The sequence below is a fragment of the Condylura cristata genome, unplaced genomic scaffold (genome assembly GCF_000260355.1).
Source record: "Condylura cristata isolate star-nosed mole 26May11 unplaced genomic scaffold, ConCri1.0 scaffold00014, whole genome shotgun sequence".
NCBI lineage: Eukaryota > Metazoa > Chordata > Mammalia > Eulipotyphla > Talpidae > Condylura > Condylura cristata.
In genome coordinates this window covers 19,932,209-19,956,821 of record NW_004567115.1, presented here as the reverse complement: position 1 = coordinate 19,956,821, position 24,613 = coordinate 19,932,209, and the positions used below count along the sequence as shown (strand labels likewise).

The following is a 24,613-nucleotide window of genomic DNA, read 5'->3' as shown; positions in this document are numbered from 1 at the left end:
GACCCATGCAACCATATCCTAACTGTCTTCTCTGATGATGGTGTTCTGGACGGGGGAGGAGGCATTGTATTGCTTGGCTGTGGCCCCTTCAGTGGGACTACAGCGGTAAGCAGAGTCAATAGGCCGGAGATGTCAAGATAGGCAGGGTGACAAAAGCAACAGACAGACAGGATGATCATGGGGTCCGACATTCCTAAATGAGCACAGCTGTCACAGTAGGATGACAGGAGCTGGTCTCACAGACTGAGACATTAGTCTGCTGAGCAACACTCCCAGGTCTCCACAGAGTAGCATTTTTATTGCAGTATGTCTTTCATGGAAAATGAACAAAACTTTAAATAAATCACAATTACTTATTGCTTAGTATTTTGGATAATAAATTCTTTAGTTTATCAGTACCTCACGGCCTTCAATGTGCATTCTTCAAATAATTTCAATTACATATACATTCTTTCTCCTCAACAATAAATTATTTTTAAAAAAAGGAAAAGGAAAAGATACATAATCTTAAAGCAAAGAAAACAAACAAAAAAACCCCATATTTTTGACATTTATCTTCAACTTATATGAAAACAACTCTATGTTAGATGCTTAAATATAAATAATAAAGAACATTATGTTATTTACAATGTTACAGTCTAAGTTGAGAGAGTAGCAAACTGACATTAACTCATAAAGACAGTAAATGATTTCGGAAAACATCCAAGTAATGTACATTGTGTATTTACAAAAGAATATATAATAGAACTTGTGATATGTGGCCATTTCCTTTTGTCTGCATTTCTCTGCAGTGCTTAATGGGCCTTTGTGGATAGAAATCTTTGTGGCTGGTGGAATGCAGCCAGTTCTAAAAGATAAGAGCAGGCCTTCTGTATGTTCACCAGTGTGAGCCACGCACCTTTCAACCTCAGGCCAAAGAAAGAAATAGTTACTGAGCAAGTTACCCTGGATAAATTCCACCTGTGTCGACAGTCACACTTAAACAAGGAAGATATGGCATCTTGGTGTTTGGGACACATTCACATACACTCAGGCAGAGTGCCATCTTGTAAAGCACAAGGCTGTGCAGGCACTCTTGAAAAAAGCATCAGACCAGCAAGAAAGGAGCATAGGACAGAAAAGGAATCCTGGGTGAGAAAAAGGAGTTTGCATAAATTATGCTGCATTACATATCCCTCACCGAGATATGATTTCTGACCTAGAAAATGAAGTTGCTGCTTAATTTCTGGGCAATTTCCACTACCAGAAAACCCACAAACACATGCCACATACACTGAGAAAATAGGGTCACGCTCCTTCTTTGGATGGCCACCAAACTGCTTGAGTCTATAATGCAGGGATGATTGAGAGCCATGTAGCAATTAAGCATCACAAAAGTGTCCCTGCTTACACAAAGGTGGTGGCTTCAGCTGGTAATCAATCAAGAGAAGCTCTTGTTCCACAGATGGAGATTATGCCAACTAATTTGCCACCTTTGCATGTGACCAGAAGCAAGTTGTCATAAAGTTTCATATATATATATATGAAATATATATATTTCATATATATATATTTCATATATATATATATATATTTGCAACTAGAAAATTTACAGCAATTTTCATACTGAGAAAAATGTTCCTTGCTTTTAACAGAAAATTTTATTGATTCTGGAAGTTCTCCAGAATGGAGAATGGAGAATTGGAATATTCCAATGCCTGAAGAATTTGAAACAGGCATTTTAGAAATTTAACTAGTGGTAGAAATGTCACTTTGGAAACAATCTATGAATGAGTCAAGACTTTCAAAGGCAATATTAGAATGATTTAGAGAACCCCTGGGTTGACTTCTTCCTCCTGTTATGAGTTTACTCATTTGTACAGAATTAGGAAATCAGTGCAACTTGTGTGCCCTGGTAGAGGTACTTCAGTGTGTGTTAAAAACCAAAGGAGGACACTGTTGGGCACAGAAAAAGTGGTAGATGAACAATGAAGGCAGTTTGGGATTCTGTAACTACCAGGACCTGCACATAGGCATCTCTGTGGATTATAGAAACAAGCAGGGGATTATTGACAAAACTCATGCCCAGCCTCCTATTCTTATAAGACCTACTTGCATGTCATTTTAATTCTAGCATGGAAATTTGGTGACTAGGAATAGATTGAGTTCACCTGAAACAAGTAGTTACTCCCATTGACTTTATGGCCAGTATTTGGAACCTTCCTGCTGTTTTCCTTTTGTCCCATGGCTTTTTGGAGGCCAACTGGAAGCTATATAGAGCTCCAGCCTGATTTGACAGACAGCAGGCAATGGGTCCTGCATTTGTAAAAGGTTAACTTTTTTCCTGAATTAGCAGTTATTTCAAATGTTATCTGTAGGCCTTTTTTGGACTTGCAATCACAAAGAACATGCAAAGTTTAGACCAATCTAAGTTTGTTTGGGGACAATAAAGCAAAAAAAAAAAAAAAAAAAGGAAAACTGAAAGGAAATGGGTCATACAGGCTGCAACTGAGAGGTCCATACACAGGTGAGGGTCACTTCTGCAAGTAAAGGTGCAACCTTTCCAATAGTATTGACATTTCCTGATGGATCATCACCTATGGAAAGTCCTTACTAATCACAAATCACATGCACATTGGCCATTCCTGACAAAAATGTTCATGCATCATTATGACCTAGTCAAGGCAGCATTGAAAAATGAGAGAAGATAGTGAGAAATAAAAGAGTTGACAAAAAAATTGCAACCAAGTTACACTACTACTCTCGACTTGTGTCTTCCGTGTGTTCACTCCTAGACACTCTATGATGAAAACAGTTCCCTATAACATCAAGTAACCACTATGATCTACAATAGGCACATATCACTCTGGAAGTTTTTCAGACAAATTGCAGAGTACGCTGTGTAAGGTGGACATTTTGCGCCACACATTTCCCTTCTTGAACTAAGAAGACACAACAATCACTAGTCCCGTGAAAAATACAAGTCAGGAATGATTGCACCTTTTCCAGCCACAGTTTGATCATCAACTAAATGAGCTGCTTTATCACTTCTCCCAGAGAGAGTGAGATTGAGTCCTATTATAAGGTGTTCAATTTACTCTGATAGCAAGCTTGAACCCCTTGTCTATGCTATTTCCAAAACTGTTGCTTTTGACAAAAAAAAAAAATCAATAATGGTAGCTCCTTTTAATGACAGCAAGCTGTCTTCTGATTAATAATATAGGTTTTAAAAATCACAGTATTACTTTCTTCCTAATATTTAACATTACTTAATGCAGTTTCCTGCTGTAATTAATAGTAGCATGCTGTTGAATCTACTATTATCTCAGAGCCCAATGAAGCGAACCTTGGCTGGCAGAGTAGACACAACTCATTTCATATACTGAAAGCAAAAGAGAAGTTCATACAAAAGAGAAGACTATTTGGATGGATGTGCCATTACAAGACATATTGATTGGGCGCTACTAGAAGCAAACAGAGGGACAGTTGCAAGTCTTGCAAATCATACATCCAGTCGACATCATAATGCAATGCACAAGAAGCCAGCAAAAACTGAATATATGGGAGAGTTTGCTGAAATACTGTGGAAACGCAATCACGGTAACTGTACAAAACTTGCTCTTGACATAACATAACATAAAGGCACCATTGATATCTTTCTCATTTTGAAATACTGTAAAAAATTGCTACATATGGCACATAACACATTTTTACATACATATATTTAATTTATAAAAGTTTTTTTTCCTGTTTTCTATTTGCAGAACTGCTAAAATAAAATAAATTGTTTAATTTAAGGTGGAATACTTTATTATATAAAATAAAGTTTTACGGGTGAATCTATGTGTTTATTTAGGTTTTATACAGCAATAGGGTCTTGGTTAGCAATTACACTAGACAGCCTGGCCTGCATTTCTTCTTGTGTAGAGAAGCGGCCTGCTGGGTTAGTCCTGCTATCAGCCAGGCGGAAGGCAGGGCCTGCCTCGAGACTGGCTGCCAGTGGGTTCTGTATGCCCAGGAAAGGCGTATCTTCACCTACTCTTTCATCTTCTGTTTCACTCTCTGAGTTACTGCTCTCAGCACTTGTATTGCTGTCCATTTCCAACCTGTTGGCAATGTGGCCACTGGGTTTGGTTCTTTTGGCCCGCCGGCTATTGGCGAGTTTCTTAACAGGCTCTTGAGCTGGCTCGTACTCCTGGGTGGTTTCATACTCCTCATCCTCCGCTATCCTCAAGGGGCTAGAGGGAAGGCTGTTGCTCTCATGTGCAGGGTAGTGGTGGAAGGAGTTGAATTGCTGAGAGTGGTTGTCATACTTCTCCCGCAGCCTTGGTGGTGTCACGAGAAGCAGAGGTCTCTCTTCTTCCACGAAGGGGCTGACTGCCATGGAGGGCACAGATACCGTCGTGCTGGACACAGGTGGAGACATTTCCGAAGGGGGCGATTTGGGGGAGCTTGGCGTGTGGAAATCTACAGGTGACATACGAGCCGGGGTGGTCATGGCTGACACATACCTGTGTGAGCACAGAATACCCCACATAAGTGTGGTGGAAGAAGAGACATATTGCAGGGAGGGAAGGGAACACAGGTCATGATATTATGTAATCAGAGAACAAAGAATTTCAAGTCATTGTGTACTTTTGATTATTATACTTGGACAATACCCTTGGTTTCTAAAATTATATAGCCAAGAGTTTTCTCACAGGAACACATGCAAGGATCAACTACATTGCCTCGCTCATCAAAGCTTTGGGAATTTTCAAGCTCATCAGGATTTTAAATAAAAGCATGTGAGTCAGGACAAGAGGGCATGAGTTCCTGGACACCTATCAGTATAAGGATTGAGGCTCAGGGATTTGGAAGGGAAAGAAGTATTTCTTAAATACTATACCTTCCTAAATGCCAAGGGGTCTTAGAGAATGAAGCCCAAATGGGGAATGGAAGAAGATCTAAGATGAGTTGCTGATAGCTGGATCTGCATGCATTTGGATCTGTGTGCCTTGTTTCTCCTTAGCTCAGCTATAAGATTATGTCTCGTGAAAAAAAAAGAGCATAGTAACTTAGATTTATTCCTGATAACAGTGTAATACATTTGAGTGCTTTTCATTTTTCCATGAAATGCTACTTAACACTCAATTTGCAACTATCCATCCCAGTGACCAAGGCATTCAAAGGCAAACCTGAGAGAATCCTATATTGGCTTCATAGTTCTCTTCAATCTCTGGTCTACTTCTCTACCCAACCCAGGTCTACACCAGTCTTTGGCTTATCTTTTGTGACTGTTCAAGAGCTGATTGTACCATGCTATCTTATTTCATGATATGCCTGCTACTCTACTGTTTGGTGAATCTGATACATTGAATGGTGAATCTGATAACATTGAATACATTGCTTTTACCATATTAGACATCTTCCAGAATAAGATCTGACTAGGCACTGAGGAAGATGTGGTTTATTCAGAGTCACATTTCTCAGCTTTTGATAAAAATGTTACCGATGCATAGCACTAAATGACTCTTTTCTTCACATTGACATTCACAGAGACTAATTTGGCATGACCTGTGATAACACAGGACACCAGCCTCTGAACTCTACCTAACAGGAACAGGATATCTATTAACTCTCCTGCTTTTTCAGACATGATTCAGACTCATATGGATGTGAGATCCAGCTGTGTCTAAAATGGGAATGTGTCTAGAGATTGAAATATTTGGGGCTGGAGTCTTCAGAAGTTTTTCTTTGGGGATACTTAAACTCATTGAGAAGTGTTAATCAACACATAAGAGTGATTCATCTTATGTGATGAATCATGATCTCTCCATGATCTCTGGACTCAAGTACATTATGCAGCCTTAGACAATATCTGGCACATGCCAGGAAGCTTATGATCACAGGGAAATGCCAACCTTTAAAGACAGACATCACATGTAATAATGAAGAAGAACTAATCCCTAGTCTCCTTTTCAGGTTTCAAAATGATTGAATTAGGATAGATAGTTTTTGTTAATACATAAAGATATAATCAAATGAGTTTAGGACTACTGTTTTAAGACAGCTTTGGACCATGTCTAATTTTTGACAGATAAATTACAGAACAACCTGTAATACCATTTTTGGAAAATGCCCTTGAAGAATTGATCAGCAGGCTCTATATCACACGTAAGTACAGAAATGCCATCCTTTTTTGTAAGTATTTCCTGGTCCAGGAGGGGGAAAAGCCTATCAAAATCATCTCTACCCACATAACTACCAAATAAGCATGGTGGATATTGTATAAACGTTTTAACCAGTGGTCAAAGATTAGACTCAGATGACAATAAACAAATAAACAACCAAACAAAACCCTACTGGATTTGAGAACAAACAAGTAACAGCTTACTGATGCATTAGAAATGGTTGATGGGTATAACTCTCCCAGTTCAAGTGAAACGGATAAAGAGCATCTCTGAATTTAGTATTCCTATTAAACATCTTTTTGAGTTTACTTTCCTCAGGTTTTTATTTTACCTTTGCTGTAATTCCCCAAACCCAATCCAATATTCCCAGAATAAAGCCAAAATATTCTATAATAAAGGGCAATATAAATGGCAATATCTGCTTTGAAAACCACCTGTGGAGACTGCAGACGCAGCATGTGAGAGATTTGTTTCTTTATCCTTTCTTGGAATTTCATGAGAGGGACACTATATGGTGGAACAAGCAGTTGTTCCCCATGACAGTCAGCAGTGAGATAGCCCTTGATTTGATTTAACTGAGGCTGGAAGGGAAGAAAGAGTTAACACATGTGAACACAAGGCTGGCAAGACCGGTGTTTGGGTAACTGGCAAATTGGAATTTATAGAAGGGTCCTTATTAAACATTGACGCCATCTCTCTAAAGTTACAACTGAGGTAACTGAGACCCAGAGAGGGTCAGAGCCTAAGGTCAGAGCTAGGAACTCCAAGTTTGCTGCACCTTCCACATCAAATCTTTCCAGCTCTTTTAAGAGTCTGTGGCCTGTCAGCCACTGGGACGACGCAAGAAGCTCAGAAGAAATGAGTTCAGTCACACAAAAAGATGACTCCATCAACTAGGAACATTCCTAGAACACGCAACTGCTGCCCCTTATTCTCATTAGAGTAGATTTCCTTAGGCAAGACCGCAGGTGCTCACGGGGATTCTCTTACTGGGGTTCTTTCTCCTCTGCAGTAGCTTTGCCCTTCGGTTTTACCTTTCACTATGAGGAGAGTCTCGATAGGAGTCAGGGGTTTCTCTGGCATGCCTGAGGAAGCTGTTACATTCACGAGGGCCTCCCATGCCATTAAGACGTCCTCGTGGGCCCGCAGTTGGGCTGCTGTGCCTACTGTTTTCTACGGATGACATCATGATTACAGAATGACTTTCTGAGAGGATGCTTTCAGTGTGTCCATTGCTCCAGCTAGAGGGGAAATGTAAGAGGCAAAGATATACTTTATTTACAAAAATGGAAAGGAAAAGAGGTGGTTAGACAGTTCTAACGAGTTATATTATCAGTAGTTCACCATGACTTATCTCAGAAGAGAACTTCTATAGATATTTACTACAGAAAAGACAGAATCTAGATTAACTTTCTAAGGGCACAGTTTATTCATTTGTGCACGAACTGAACATATTTATCAAATGCCACTTTGAACTGAGAGTTCTAGAATCTCTCTATTCTTGTGGGGCTTACGTTAAGGACATATTTACTCTCTGAGATTCATTTGGAAGTCAAGTGTTACCCTTGGTTAATGTGCATTCAGCTATAGCTCTCCAGGAAATCTGAGAACATAGGGTTCAGTATCTTAAATAATTCTCACATGCATTTGCCAGGGCAATCTAATCATTGGAGGAAGTCAATTTCTGAGTATCATATAGCATCTTATATAAAATTCTCTTAGTGTAGAAAAATAGTGAATGGTATACCATAAGGGTAATCTCTGTAGTAGAAAACAAAATTCTGCAAGGAAGGAATTACTTTTCCTTTTGTAATAATGAGAAAATTAAGATGCAAATTAAGGCAATAAAAAAGGTTTAGCCAGTTGATGTTAAAAGTCTGTTTCTGTCTAAATTATATTTTACCTCATTAACTGTGTCTTCTGTCCCATTTTTAGGCCATGATAACAAAAATTTAGGCTATGTACAAAAATTCATTTTGCAGAAATTCCATTTAAATTTAAAAAACTCTCATACCTGTGGCTAGGAGTCTGGGTGACAGTAGTGGAATGATGAGCTGTTGAGGTATAGTGACTAGTGGAAAAAGACGTCTCCGCTTCTCTCTCAACAATATGCTCACTGGAGATGACGTTTTTAGATACGTATTGCTGGATAAACAAAGAAACACAGTTTGAAGATTAATGCAAATAAAAATGCTAACACCAAGCAAAACGTATCTACTCTAATATACAATCTTCATAGTAAATTCAAGTTTTCCATTCACCAAACCCTATCCTTACTACTACAGCTTCTTAAATTAATGAATTAAATTCTTAAATTACTCTTTGGGTATGTACACATGTAGGTCCCACAATCACAACTACATTTAGTAAGAAATAGACTCACTTCTCCTATTTTATTTCTAATCAATGGTGTGATTAGTGTTTAACATCAATAACTTCCCAATATTTACTTTTTCCATGGTTATTACAAGTCAAAGGAAACTAGGGATTAAAAAACTAGCATTAAGATGTTTTTGTTATTTCAAATTTCAAGTCAGTAGCAATTTTTTAAAAATCTGTATATTTTTTGATCTATCATTTTCTTTTAATTTCCCAGTGCCTGTGTTGTCTGGTGACACATTAAAATTTTAGTTCATTGTCAATGGTAAGATGAACAAGGCTATTGAGCTATTTGAATGGTTTAAAGCAGTTGTCAAGTCACAAAACACTTAACATATAATCGCCTTATTATTTTCATTACCAAACCACAGTGGCTAATACTACCTCTGGCAGTGAGAGAGGACCATTCTTAAGTTGTTTTAAATGTGGTTAGTGTTTCTAGGATTTAGTTAAATATAGGAATGGAGAAGAAGAAAGGCCTAAATAAGCCTGATGGTCTAAATGTTCTATCGAACTTTATATATTCTTGGAAACCCCAAAATATACTACTTGAATCGGTTTGAAACTCTAGTTGGTTACTTCTGCTCCTTGGAAGGCAATGTATGTTCAGTGAATCCAATTAAAATAATTATTTAATGATTATTGAGATGCACTAAATGTCACTGGGCTAAGTCTCTGATGTAGTTTATCCTGTTTAATGCTCATAAGAACTTTTTGAAGTAGGTATTACTTTTAGGTTGTCTTTGTAATAAAGAAATAGGCTTTAGAAAGGTTGAAACCCAAAGTCACACATCTTGAACCATACCTGGAATCTAGGTGGTCATTCTGCCTCCTATCTGTTATACATACATAGTGACAGTTATAGGTGTACACTTATGAATTTTGCAGAACATTGGCATGAATACTGGTAGAGGGAGGAAAACAACTAAATATGTTAATGTATTAATACCTTACTGTAACAATATCCTGAAGGTCTTTGCTACAAAACTGCTATTGGTTTAGTGAACACTAGTCTGAATTTAGGACTGTGACATATTGTCACAAAATAGATACATTTTTCTATCAGATAGAGAATGATACCACAGTATAATTTTAACCTATGCTTATATTAAAAAAAAATAAACATTGGAGACAAATGGGGAAAACAGGAAGAATTATGGTGAACTAGAAAGAACAAGACTCCAAAAGTCAGGAAAGTGGAATCCACCTCTGGTTCTTACCTATGCTAAAAGAAGATTTTGAAGAGGCTAAAGACATTACAATCCCCTATCTCCTGTATTTTTGAAGCTGAATAGATAAGACATTTTAAACAAATTATCTGAATGATGAAGACATATTTAATCTGGAGGGTTAACTATCCTTTAGAAATAGCCAGGGAATAAAAAAAATATTATATTCTTGTAGTTTTGTTACCAGAAAGCAAGCTAGATAATTCACACGACCTTTCCAATGCCCTAATTTCTTCCCTTGTAAATCTGAATCAGTAAATCGTCAGATACTGTGAAATGCCTCTAGTAAAAATAACTCTAAAAAACTTAGCTCAGTTTTTGGTATTAATCAATTATAGACTGGAGTAGCCTTCATATTCAAATTATAAAAAAATAAAACATTTCCTTGTGATTCTTGTACCATTAATTTTATTATTTTTCTTCATGTTTTTCTTCCTTTCTTTTCAATTATGACTTTCCTGCAGAACAAAACCAGCATTATTATTTCAACCCCTTAATGAACACTTTATAAGAGGAAATGTGCTGGTTTTACAGTAACCAAATCCACTTTAAAAAATGTTCCCATTATTTTCTCCTGGCAAAACCTTGGATTCCTGTAAGCTGTGGTGATTAATGGCAGCAGTTAAGAGACTAAGAGCTTTAGAAAATAAACTTCAAGGTGCTTAAACAGAAGAGGGATGCTCAGATCTTTCCACTGGCCAGAGTCAACATACATTCACAAGCTGAACGTTCTCTGGGGGTGGATTCGGATGGTGAGGGCCGTTTGCTATGTTCACCATGTTGTTGCGTTCAGACCGAAGACTATGCCGAAGCCGATCATGGAGCTTTTTCCGTTGTTTCCTGGAGATGAGAAAGGAAACATTAATTTGTTTCTATTATTTACTCATCTTAATACAGTCCATTCTTCATTCCACCAACATGTAACCCAAGGTAGTGGACTGCTATTGAAGGAGAGGAAAGGCTTACACTACTCCATCTGGAATCTGCCTTTGGGCAGAAATGGACTCAAACCTTCTCAGCAAGATTTAAAAGCTGATGGAATTGTTACAAAAATTTAACCAGTCTGCTGAAGAATGGAGAAAAAGGAAAAATAAGATCAGTTAAATTGCTATTTGGCTACAAGCTCACTTTCACATCAATCCATCTTGCCCTAAGTTTCACAGGTGGTCATTTGTGTTAGATCATAATTTTTGATGTATTGATAAGGCTAGCTTCCTTTAGAGTTTTGCTTGTGTGTCTCTATTAGAATCTATCCATTTCATGTCATGTGTGTGAATAGTATTATAGATGAATGAAGAAGTATGTATCTTTTGCCAGTAAACTTTGGAACAAATGTAACATAATCCAGTCTAATAATATTTTTGTGCATAACTACAAATGAATGTTGAAATATTAAGATTGAGTCTATGAAGATTCAAAGGTGAATTCCATGAAGGTTTATCTCCATCACTTAATTCTGGCAACATGCTGAATCCTGGGGTATTAAGAAAACAGCAACCAAGCCCTTGCTTGACTGTATGCCATAAAAACAGATTGCGTTTGTTCCTCAGTGTAATGTTCAGCTCATCATCATCTTTCTGTGGTTATATGATTAAGCAAAGCAAAACAAAACAAAACAAAAACAAAAACAAAACACTTAGTTTAACATCATTTTAAACTTGGAGTGGAAGTTATATGTAATAGAGAAAAGTAAAGTAAACTCATGACATACAGAAGTGATATTTGTTAGTATGGATTCAGTTTAAAAGGCTAAACATAGTGAATGATACCTATTTTAATTTTTTTCTATTGCATTCTTTCAAAGCACAGTGTGCTTTATTTTCCTCATGATATTCCTTTCGTTCATCTTACTATGACAGCACTTGAACTAGCTAGTTTGATGGAACTAGAGAATAATCACGGCAATGTTTCGAAAACTTTATTGCAAGTACTACTGTTTCCTTGATCTACTGAATCCCCGTTGGACACTACCTCAGTCATGATGTGACAAAGGTTCCTTGTAGCTGCCACTCTGTCAGGATGTCGTGTGTGGAGGTACTGGGTGAATGCAAACCTCTGCTCCTATACAAGCCTGTCCCTGGTCCCTTTTCCCATCATGGGGTGTGGGCACCTATCAGAAGCCTTCTGAACACTTTCAAACAGTCAAGGCTTTGTAACATATGGGATTAGGAAAAATACTCAAAATGGATTATTCAGAGTAAAGAAAAAGAGGAAAGTTCCCTCTCCCTTAGATTTTTTGCATGACTAAGCGGTGGAGCTTAGTTTTGGCGAAGCCCTTGCCAGCTAAGCCCACTGCAGGCAAAGGAGAGAGGGATGTGGAGGAAGAAAGTTTACTTGGTTTTGCAGTAGGCCACCACACACATGATGCCAACCACCAGCAGGGCGATGCAGATGCCAGTGATGGTCAGCACCCTCTTCTGGTAGAGTTCCTCCGCTTCTGGAAAGGGATGAGAGCAGATGTCACCAAAGGCGGCTTCCAGCTGCCTGGACTTAAACTGCACAGTAAGCATGCGGTATGGCATTGTCCATATTCACAAGAAAATAAATACGTAACAATTCACAACATCTGCAGACATACTTAAGGGACAACATACTCTGTGCTATACTTTGAACATTAATGGCAAAATCTGCTAAGGTCACTGACAATAAAAAATGCACTATCAATTACTTTAATTATAAACGAGATATCTATGCATTAAAATGGCAAATTATAAACATTAATTAATTATAAATATCTATTTGATTATAACTGTAGTTTTTAAATCTCTTGCAAAGACAACAGGAATCAAAGTCAATGAAGGAGCTGGATTGGCAGCGCTCAAGACCCACATTCCAGCCTCCCATTCTCCCCCCTTCATTTTTTCCCAGCTATTTTACATTCCAGTGGTCTTCACAAAAAGCCATTTCTAACTTATAAAAAAATACAAAACTCAAAGACATTTGCAAACATGAGCTTGACTTGTAGTTAGCAACCAAATTGAGGCAGGATCTCTATGACTTAATAATAAAATATGATCATAAGCAACACAACTGAAGTCTCAGGGTACTGTATCAGAGAAAACTCAACTCAAAACTCATCCAAGATGAATATTTGTCCTCTGGAAATCAATTATTATTCAGCCATTGTATTTGGTGATTAAATTTACTGGGTTTCAGAAAAGTCATGGTGCATTTTTGCATAGAAAATTATGTCAAGTCTTTCCCAACAATCCAATGTTTGGTAAGGAAACCCTGAGCACAAATGATGCACAATTTGGACTAGATTATACAGCCCTGCACCGACCAATTTGGCAAAGTGGCTAATGGAGGTAACACTAACAAAGTGTGATTCTTAGAACACTGAACTAAAGCTACTGCTCCAAATGCAACCCGTCTGTTATTCACAGAAGTCTATTTGCGAACTGGGTTTTTTTTTTGGCAGTGGAGGGGGAGGGGGATAGGTTGTTTACTCTATGGTATAATGATATAACGTATGGTTAGGTTCTTAACAAGATTGCCTGATTAAATGGTGAAGGTGTTTCCTTAGAAACCATTTTAATTACACTTACTGGGAGAATTACAAGTTTACCTAGAGCGATTGCTGTATCAGTCAGGGCACAATTAGTGGACTAAGCTGTATTTGTACCCTTGTACAAGTACACAATTAGCGGACTATTCTGATTAATATGGTGGTGAAGAACTACAAATTTCATCCAAATGAAAGTCTCTTATCTGGGCATCGATCATCGATCTGAAGCTGTAAGGAACTTTTTCCAATTCCATTTTCAGTTTCAGCAGCCACACCTTTTTTTTCCCCCTATTGAAAGAGGGTCATTGGCAGGAAGTTTTCTTGAAATGAAAAAGTGCATTTTAATTTCTATGATACAGTAGACCTTATCATTAAACAAAACATTTCCTACAAGCCAAGCCCATGGTAATCAAATTCCAGTTAACAGGTCAAGAACATCGTCAAATTACATTAAAATAGCACTGATTATTAACAGGAGAAGGAGAAGTCAGCGGGTAAAAGATGAGAATGCCGCAGAGATTATACAAAAACAAACCAAAAGGTTGGTAGTGGAAAGGAAAAACAAACCAGGGGAACAGACAGACTGACAGAATGACTGAGAGAGGGAGGAATCAGGTAAAAGGGAAAACAAGGTTAAAAGAGAAGGAGCCATCTGAAGTCCCTGGCACAGCATGCCCGATACTAAGGGAGGAAAAAAATAAAAGAAAACCAGAGGGAAGAATGCTGGGGCAGGAAGAAAAGGTGGATGCAAAGTTGGAAGGGTTATCCCATACAGCATAACGCCTAACCTAGCTGGCGGGTTCGTGGAAGCCACAATTAGAAAGCAAAGCAGCTGGTGTTGCGGTGAAACAGTGTACCAGGAGTGGAGCCGTGTGTCTGTCCGCAGGAATAAAATGAGGGCTGGATGTGACCGCTGGTGTGTTCATTGCATGTGACAGCTTCTTCCCTCCCCCGCCAGCCACAGGACAGGGAGTCACATTTTATTTACAAAGTTATATTAATCTGTGAGCTGATGCCACAGAAGCCTCCTCCTTGTCTTTCGGTGTCAGTGTTTAGCGTGTATGTCTTAGAAACAGAGATGTCAACTCCCTGGCCCTTTTCCAGGAGACCCAGGATGAGGAGCAGGTAGCCTTCAGCTGTGATGAGGGGGTTGAGAAACTGAGTAGAAGTTTTGTTGCCAAGAAAATGAAGACCCTGGTTCACCATGTCCTCTTTTACTTGCCCTGTTTTTCTTTCTTTCAGAAAGTTAGGGTTGGGTAGTACTGTCATCTTATCATTCTATTTTTAGAAAAAATCAGGAAATTGTTTCTGTAAACTACAAAAAACGGTCTGTACCCAGGAACAGATCAGGGAAAGGCATTACACATACTCAGGGATCTTTGGATACTTCTTGGGTTGTTAATTGTAAAAGAATAGATAGTCGTGGGGTTTGAAAAAATAATGGATGGCAGCTCATTCATTCTTTTTCTCTTATGTAGAAAAATACACATTTTCCAGTAAAATCTGTTGTGAAATAAAAAGGAGGCCCAATAAAGGCCAGATGGTAAAGCACCAGGCCCACAAAACCTGGATGTAGGATTTAGGTTCTACATTCACATCAGTATTTGCTGAAGGCATTCAGTTCTTGCCTGAGTCCTCTTTGATCTTCTTGTGTTGATTAGAAAGGGTGATACCCCCACCCCATATGAACTTGTGGAAAGAGAAATACTTGATGAACAGTACTGTAAACAGTGGGTTCTTTTCACCCCTCCCCCTTTCCCTTATTTTTTCCCTCATGTGACAGGGTCAATAGGGCAAGAGCAAATTAGAGGCAGCGCTGAAAAGAAGAAGCTGTCAGGCTATTGGCAGCCCTGCCCTAATGACTTGAAATGCTTCCGAGTCTTTACTCCAAGGTTTGGCTGGATGCATTGAAGTGAATCAGATCAAGCACGTTTTTGTCTCATCTGGCCTGGCTAAGAGACAGAGGGTTTGTCTGTCTCAATTTTAATTGACCTTTAATGTATGATTTTCCTTAAGGAGGGAACGTTCTGGTTTTAGCAAACTGGCTCCCCTGAGAACAAGTGTCTACGAGGTGGGCAGTAAACTGCTGGACTAAACTTTAAGGTCTTACTGAAGGATAAGTCATATATATGTGTGTGTATATATAGATCATATAAGTCACACACATATACCTATCTAGCACTGTTTGGGAACTGAAATATTTGTTTCTACTATTTGTTAGATGCTAAAGTGGGAAAGGTGCTGTTAAAATAAAGGACATGGGGGGACATTTTCCACCTCCCTTCAGGAGAGGCCCATAAAATGTTTCCAGAAGTGGGACAGTTTTTGTCCTGAGGGAACTAACCTGAATAGATAACTGTGCACCCAAGAGACATCAAGGGCTTTTCTCACCTGGGACATGTTCTCTGATATACAGAAGATCATCACATAAATGTGGAGGTTTTCCTAGCTAATGAATAGCTTTCTCCTGGAACTTTAGGGGAGGAGTGAGCTTGCAGCATCTCATTCCCCACAAATTTGTAAAGGGCCCTATGTAGAGACTGTGTTATCACCCCAAAGAAACAGCAGGTGTAGGGGGCTCACAGCATGATGTCACTGACACCAGCTGAATGGGAATGAGATTCAGATAATCGGGACACTGCTTTGTGAAGGCTCTGTCCCCAGGAAGCTTGCTGTGTCAGGAAGCCCCAAGGCCTGGCCTGCATCTATAGCCTCTGGGGATATGGCACGACTTCCCCCTCCTCCATCTCCTCCCAAGCTTGGCCTTTTCTCACAACCACTTAGGATGATGGCCTTTGAGAGGACTATGCCCCAAATTCATATATTTATAGGTAATATTTTGTTTACAGTGTGAAATTTTCCATTTGATTACTTGTCTGGTTAATCTTAGTGACTGGAGTTTAATTCTATTAGAATTTCTACTTAAAATAGCATAAGCTTATTTCTTTCTGCTTTCTGTTTCCTTGCTCATAAGATAATGAAGTTGACTAGAGTAGTGCTTGAGTAGTTCCAGAAAATCATAGTAGTTCAAGTCTTTGCTTATGATATTGTGTTGCAATGTAAGTGCTTTGTGTTGCTACATTAAATAGATGATTTTTACATTGAATGTCAAATTCCTATTAACCTAAGATGTGGTATGTTTGCAAGGTAATGCATTTAAAGCTTCTTTGTTCTCAGGTCCCTGGCTTGGTTTCTCTGCAGACACTCCAACTTATCCCAGCTCTGAAATAACAGCATCACTAGATCCAACAAATGGGTCAAGGAATGTGGGATTTATGTGAATTTGCAGCAGGTGAAATGACTAAACTCTAAGTGAAGCTTGGAATGCTGCTGCACTCAGTAACATTTCAAACTAATCATAGATTGAAAGCAGAGAAATCATTGTTATGGCTGTATGATCCCTTCTAAAGAAAAAGGAAATTAGTCAGGAATTGAAAGGTAAGCGTAGGAAGGGAAAAAGATTTCAGCTCAGAGACTCTAAATTCTGCAGGCTAAAAGGAATGATGATTGGTCCATACCCATAAATTCAATCCCAAGATGCTCTGCCAATGCAGAAAGTTGACAAAAAAAGAAAGAAAGGGAAAAAGTTTCAGAAAAGAGTAATACACTGCACTCCAAAACACATTACACATGATTATTATGGCTCTCTGTGCGTGCACACTGAACAGGGCAAATGGTGGGTGGTTAAGGAAGCAGTGCTCAGGTACGCCTCCTTGAGGCCACACAGGGAATTTCTCTTTTAAAGAGGTGTGCAAATACCAGCACACTGTCTTTAGTAACCCTTAAAAACCTTACTGAGGGAGAAGTTGTGTAGCTAAACTGTCCTCTCCATTACATTATTTGGAAACTTAGTTTGACAAACAGAAAAGGCACAGTATTATTTCATTCCCCACTTTTTTAAAGTAAAATTCCAGGGAGGGAAACTTTTTTTTACCCAAAGGCACACAAACGGTGACAGAGCCAGGAACAAAAGCCAAGAAGATAGTAATGTGGTCTGATAATTTTATGATGTTGGATTTACATTTCTCATCACTGGTTGCTAGCCATGTTCTAATACTTCCTTTTGCTTTGGTTATTATTATTATTTTTTTAAAGGTATTTCTCTTCTCCTAACCTCCCACATTCTCCACCACTTGCACTGCATATTTCATACACAGAGAGCAACATTTCTGTCCAAAAAGCCAGACAGGATATTGAGGTACTGCAGCCTCCTTTCAGATTTGTTCATAGAATTTCTATGTGGCACAAAATAAATCTTAAAGTCATACCGTCTCAAATTTGAAAAAAAAAAAAATAGGAGGGAGAATATAATTCCTGGGGTTTTAGTAAATTTTATTACTCTCACACTAGAACCAACTTTCTGATCAGCCCATGAGGTGGAGGCTAAAGCCCAGGTGAGCACTCATTGCACAGGTTCTCAGAGGATCTGCAAGGCTGCCCAAAGGAGGGGACCGAAGGTGTGAGCCCACACCTGGGAGAGCTGATGGTGGAGGCACCAAGATGCAGGATTGGAAGAACCCTCACAAGCTCAAATGAGGAAATGGGAAACAAGCCAAAGAAGAAAATGACACTTGGCTTTCTTACAACAAAAATCATTAATCATGTTTCATCATGAGCACTCTTCATAAATTCGCTATATATGTGTGGTGGAGACATGGGTGGGATGAAACAGATAAAACTCTGAAAGCAAAGGTTCAGAGGCCTGTACTTCTTCCTTTAATCACTGATTAGGGAGACTCAAGGGCAGTTGAAAAATACAGCAGGGCCTCTCTTAAGCTTCAGAACATAGAGGTGTGTCTCTTTTACTATAACATCAATGTAGGCCAAAGAGCGGGGCAAGTAGGACTTAAGTGTGCAGGAGTCGTCCTGGCTTCAGTTCCTGCCTCTGTCATTCACCTGTTTAGTGACTTTGGACAAGTTTGTCATTAACAAATGTCTATGATGCTAACGCTTGCCTTGTGGGTGATGCTGTGGCATAAGAGAGGCATGAAATTAGTGAGCCGACAGCAGAAGGTTTGACCAGCTTGGAGAACAGACATATCTGGAGATTTACCTTGGACCACTTACTGCATGTAGGTTTACTTTGACTAATTTCATGGCCAGGAAACTCTGAAAGTTCCTGGGGTAGATCCAATCATTTAGACTTTAAACTCTTGCCACCTCTTAAGGAAATGAGGCTTTCCAGATTAAAGAAAAAAAAAAAAGATGAAATACATTAATCATATCATGAGAAGCACTCTAATAGAAAGTTCTCTCTGCCTGGAGTCCAAAGTCCTCAGGCAAATAATCTGAGATTTTCATTAATTCAAAGACAGAGGATTTAGGGTTAATTTTGGTTGCATAATATTCACAGCAAAATAAGTTTATTCAAATTTACACAAATTTCTCTTGCCTCTGTGCAACACTCAATTTGACAAATTGACTTTTTTTTTTTTACCATTCATTTCTTTCATATGAACTTTGGCACATTAAGGTGTAAAAACTCATTTTCCAATGGTGATAATAAATTTCCTTACACATTTCCATAAGACTGTGACTTAATATTTCTCCCTAGTACCCCCTCCTCCGCTCATCTTTTCCTCCTACCAATCAGTAATAATTTAAGGGTTAACATCAGGAGGAACTGCAGAAAGTCTTTCCAGAGAATCATTATTCCATGCCTACGTGAACACTGCTAATGATCTATATTAGTTGCGTAGAAAGCTTGGTTAGGTCTTCAATAAAATTAGTAGCATGCCCATGCATACATATTACTGCATTTACAGTTTTATAGGTAAGTCTGTGAGCCTAACTATTATTTCATTTCATGGGAAGTCATTCATATCAGGCAGCTCCAATTTCAAATAATTCAAAGGGAAATTGGTACTTAAAATTGGAATCTCTTCTGGCCATGAGCCCTAACAAGGAAACAAGCAGAGGAAACATGCATCAGTCATTCTAGACTTGCAGAAATACTGCTCTAATTTATTTTTACTATTGGTGGCTACATGTCTTCCATTGTGAGTCAAGAAAAGCAGAATACACAAACACTTTTCACTGTATGCAGAGGTTATTACTTTCTATCTGTTCTATTTAATCTAATGTTGGCTTAGGCTCATTATGTATCATATGCTTCCTATTGAACTTCAGCCTAGATACCACATTTTTCAAATTAAATTAATAATTCAAAAATACAAAGGTTACTGTAAACAATCTAGTTTTCTTTTCTGCATGTGATTTCCTGCTGTGCAGTAAGCAATATAAAACATTAATTTAAATCAAGATGCTTCAGAAACTATTAAATATTGATTCACTCTGCTTTCTAATTTTATAATTGTTTGAAGAAAACTGATTAACCTGCAGGTTAATTTAAATTTTCAATTAGAGAAAAGAAAAATAAAACAACTTTCTTTTACCAAAGTGATGCACATGCAATTATGATTTCTGTTAAAATTTGAAGGCAATTAGGATTTACTCTTTAACATCTTGGACCTCCTTATGCAAATAATCTGAAAGACATATGCATATTCTTGCTTTCTGCACTTATGAGGTTTCTGAAGTACTTCAGTCAATGCCAGTTCTAAATGGGGCCATTTCAGTGTTTGATTTTAATTTTTGACTTACCTTTACAAATGGAGGGTTTTTTTTCCCTTCACACATATGCATCCATATTGCCACTGAGCCCTTGGGAATGTAATAGAAGTCTTTTCCCTGGCTCCCAAGTTTTCACGTGCACTAAGCACACTCAAACACACACAGTAAAATTTCACTAACATACAGTTTGGATTTACAGTTTTGTCATAGATTAAATATGCTTTTATTCTACTCTTGGAAAAATGCCTGTCTTGATAAATATATTAATAATTTCAACAGCATTTAGAATCTTCACAAATGATTTTTCACTACTAACCTATGATTCAAATCAGTAGTTTTGAATACTTGAGTATTTAGGGATATCTTCTAGTAGGTTTATTCATTTTCAAATGTGTTCTATATGTCTCACAATATTCCATAATTTGTGCTATTCTACGATTACTTCTTATCGTATGTTAGTACCTATGTTATACTTGCTTCATACTGCCTCTAACTACTGGACCTGTATCTTCATTTTTTTCTCCCTATAAAGTTTATAAATTAACAGATCATTATGGATTGCCTGTACACATATCTATACACAAACACATACACACACACATGCACAAGCATAATGCTTTCAAATAGGAATTCTGTCAATAGGTCAAATTTGAAGCTGACTAATCTTGACAGTATTTTCCTAGAAAGTTATAGAAAATGTTTTATTTCAAGGCAAATAATAATATCAATAATATCTTGCCTGCAAGATATTATATGAAATGTATATTTGTTCCTTTCATATTTTAAAAGGATTATAAATATATATAAGTATATATATCACATAAATGATATATACATATATCTTTTATGAATCAATAAGTGCCCCATGGACACTGAATCTAAAATTACATCAGAAGCTAATAATGTAAATTATGTGTTAATAAGCATCTTAAAATTATATATTCTCTTAGAATGTTATTCTTCAGCTGAAAATGTGGTTTGGTAAGTTAATTGCCCACTTTTCTTTGAAGCTGGGGAATATCTTTTCCTTTAACATTTGCTTTACAGGTTCATGAATAAACAATTACATTTTAATATTGCCACTGTGGTGACTTTTGCCACCTTCTTAACTACTGAACAAAAAGTTCTTAGAGGCCCCAAAATATATTTTCCTACTTTCTATGTGAGGAGAATTTAAGACACAGAAATTAGAAAATTAACTCTGGGTAGGACAACTTTGTAAATAGTTTCTAATAATTAAGTTCTTGCTTTTTCAGACATGAAGCAGCACAGTCATTATGAATTGTGTTTATAAGTGCACTTCCTATTATCTTTGTTATATCATGTTAGATATGAATGCTGCTTTCTTGGATGTCTTCTAAAAGTGCTATTGTGTACTTATTAAGGTGAGTCAAGACTCATACTTTGATTAAATAGATATTGGCTAATTTAAATGATATGTTGTGAAAGTGAATGGTCTAACAGAGAAGTTGAGAATATTTTCTCTGGTTACTGCTGTCAAATCTATAATACTTTACTGTTTTGGGAAATAGCTATAGGTCTACATGAATTTATTAATATAGTGTCCCAACAGTGTGTAAAGCACAATTAAACTCTAAAACACTAAACATTTAAGTAGGATATGAATGTTCAAAATTTTCATTAAATTTTAAAGCATAATTTTCTTGCCAGTTTGGCTAAACCTAGTTTTATTTAAATACACACATTTCTAAAAGGAATCACTTTAATATATTGAGTAATATCCTATTATTTTTCTCCTGGTTTTATTCCACATCATCTACCTTTAGCAAAGTAACCATAGCTATGAAAAATTCTGTACAATATATGCATATTATTTAAAGATTTGTTAATAAAAACTGTATTTGAAAATGAAATCTGGAAATTTATTATTTTCACAATAAATTGATCTAGAACATAATTTTTGATGTGCAGCTTTTGTAAAAACATAAAATTACTACCTCACTAAATCAGTGATGAATATTATGGATTGAACCTCCACATAATCATATGGATTTTATTTTTCATGGTATTTATTTTCTATGACTATTCAAAGGAGGGAAAAAAAATCTTACATACATCTGAATAAATATCAATCTTTTACTTAGGGTGCCAATGCCTCATATGTATAATAAATTCTGTGTTTTGCAAATTTACACTGTAATGAGCTATGTGAAATAATTTTTCTAGTTGGGCAGTTGACAGTCCTCACTGCCTGCTTTTGTAAATAGTTTTCAAAGCACACCACCGTGCACATCGGTTTCTATAGAGTTGGTGGCTGCTCTCATGCTACAATGGAAGAATCAAGTAGTTGTGATGATGAAGGTATTTTTCCCCATCTAATTATTAAAAAAAAATTCCAACCTTTGATACAAATGGATAACTACATGGAATTCAGTTAAAACAATGCTTTGAAAGCTCCCAAATCAAAAGCTATATTCCACTTCATAATAGAAGGAAATATGTAGTTTAGTTATCCATACAATTAGATTTAATGATGCACAAACACTCATAAAGCCAGAGAAACTAATTATCCCATTTCTGCATTTAAGAACATGTGTGTAAATAATACACATATATACACACATAAATAAATGTGTGTATACATGTGTGTATATATAATAGTTAACTCATATTACAAAGTAAATGATTTAAAAAAAACAACTAAAATTATTGAAATGAGCATAAAGAAATGCTAACATGTTTAAATGTTTGTTTAAACTAGTCCAGAATCATTTGTTTCCTAAACCAGCATATCTCATTTGCTGTGATGTTTGTCTTAAATTTCCCTATTCAGTGCCATTTTTTACACCTAAATGCAAACTGTTTGGTTAATGAAAAGAAACATCTGAGCTCTTTTTATTATGTTTATTTGTTATAAATACCACATTCTCAACCAAAATGAACTTACCATCACTTCAAGTGTGTACTCGTTACAACTTAGCAACATCGTTTTCAGAAGGTTGCCATTTATAAAGAAGATGGACTGTTCCGTGGAAGGATTTTATTTTATCAATAAAAGTGAGACTTTTAAATGCCTTTATTATAATTGCACTGCTTGATATTGACTATCATTTTGTATCACATATTCATTATCCATTCCAGAAGCATCGGAGCCTCACATACCTATCGTTATCTCAAAGCCAACTTATCATGGACAGAGGAAGTCATACAATCGCTTTTGTTAATGTTCTCATGCGACAGGCAGAGGCAGTCAATGTTAGACCTGGTAAAACACATCTAGCTCTAGGTGGAATCTGAGGGGAGATGCAGCAACAAGAAAGCAGCACCGACTGAGCATGCTCCTATTCAGGCAGAGACAGAAAGGGAGTGGACGTACTGTAGAAGCTGGCCATTACGTAGTTTTGGCAGCGATCACCAGTAAACTCATTTGGGCACCTGAGAGAAGAAACAAAAAACAATGGTAGAAAAAACAGAGAAAAAGAGAAGAGGTGAATATATGCTAGAAAGAAGCTCCTTCAGTGTCATTTGACTGAATTTGGTGAATTCACGCTCAGGAACTGAATCTTTGTCTTAGTCATGGCTTTCAAACTCTGGCATTTCCCCCAAAGGGTGAAGCATTTGGACAAAATATTGGATGGGTTTTTATGATTAAGTCGTAGGACTTATAGTGACTGCTTTCTTTCAAAGAGAGCCACTTAAAATTAAAGTTGATGTCTTGTTCATCTCAGTTTTCCATTGGCGAGCTTTGGTCAAAAACACTGGAAGGAAAAACACACTTTTTGTTGTTGGTGGTCTGCCCACCATGGGTGCCAGCATCACTGTCTGTCCTGATGGGTCATTCTTTTAAATGTTTGACCTTGGGGGCCCACGCTGAGAGATAGTTAAACACCATGATGTTAAATGGGCTATGCCCTGAGTTGTTAAGCCATAATTAGAACAAAAGGAATCAGTTACAACTGAGCTGTAAAAGCACCAAGTGGTAGTGATTGTTGCTGTAGTTTGGGAAAGAAAACAAATTTCAGATTATTTTAACATACTTTCTTGGTTTTGGACTTTCATGGGCACATTCTCAGTACATCTCGCTCCAGTGAATCCAGGTTGGCACCTAGAGGGCAAAAATGTGATAAGCAATAGAACGCTAAAGATACTGAACTTTCAGACTGGCAATTTTCCTCCTAGGGAATATGGTGATTCCTACAAATGACCTGGTGACTGAATAACATGAAGAAAACATAACAAAGGGAAAGACAACACATCTAGAAAACAATGCCCCCATGAAGACTGCAGGGCACACATCTTTTGTTACTTGCTTCAATTTTCAAAAGATAAATTAACTGACATTTCATGAGAGTGAGGATGAAAAGTTGAATGGGATGGCAAGGACAGGGCAGCTAAGTCATTTTCCTGTTGTCATTTTCTAATTTGCTACTGATACTCATATCGTGTTCAAACACTGGTTTTGGAAAGCGTTTACATGGTTCCAGCTACCTTCTTTTATTATTTAAATGATGCCAAGTCTTTTATTTCATATACACTCAATTCCATACAGTAGTCTCACCTGATCCACAGGGGAACCATTCCAAGACTCCTAGTGGATGCCGGAAGCCACAGATAGTACTGAACCCTATATATATTAATACATATATACATATGCACACACACATACATATATGCACTGTGGTTTTCCCATATGTACACACAACAATAAAATTTAATTTGTATGTTAGACACAGTAAGAGATAAACAACATACTATAATATAATAACAGCTATATTAATGTGGTCTCCTTTTCTTTCTCAGAAGATCTGATT

The 24,613-nt window shown here is 37.3% G+C and overlaps 1 protein-coding gene across 5 annotated transcripts in view; it reads right to left on the bottom strand.

Annotated features, from left to right (window-relative positions):
* Positions 1 to 270: 270 nt before the first annotated feature.
* The window catches only part of NRG1 (neuregulin 1), a 933,983-nt gene continuing 909,640 nt past the window's right edge, over positions 271 to 24,613 (bottom strand). For 2 of the 5 annotated variants that reach the window (XM_012724843.1, XM_012724842.1), the window contains 8 exons: positions 23,179 to 23,237; positions 16,787 to 16,810; positions 12,095 to 12,197; positions 10,474 to 10,600; positions 8,167 to 8,297; positions 7,187 to 7,393; positions 4,868 to 5,009; positions 4,399 to 4,490 (listed from right to left, as the gene is read on the bottom strand). In XM_012724843.1, coding sequence (XP_012580297.1) covers positions 4,889 to 5,009; positions 7,187 to 7,393; positions 8,167 to 8,297; positions 10,474 to 10,600; positions 12,095 to 12,197; positions 16,787 to 16,810; positions 23,179 to 23,237 — 772 coding nt within the window. In that variant the 3' untranslated portion in view covers positions 4,399 to 4,490; positions 4,868 to 4,888. Of the gene's footprint in view, positions 4,491 to 4,867; positions 5,010 to 7,186; positions 7,394 to 8,166; positions 8,298 to 10,473; positions 10,601 to 12,094; positions 12,198 to 16,786; positions 16,811 to 22,664; positions 23,238 to 24,613 lie in introns of those variants that run through there. The other 3 variants (XM_004682220.2, XM_012724841.1, XM_004682227.2) reach the window with 2 other exon arrangements.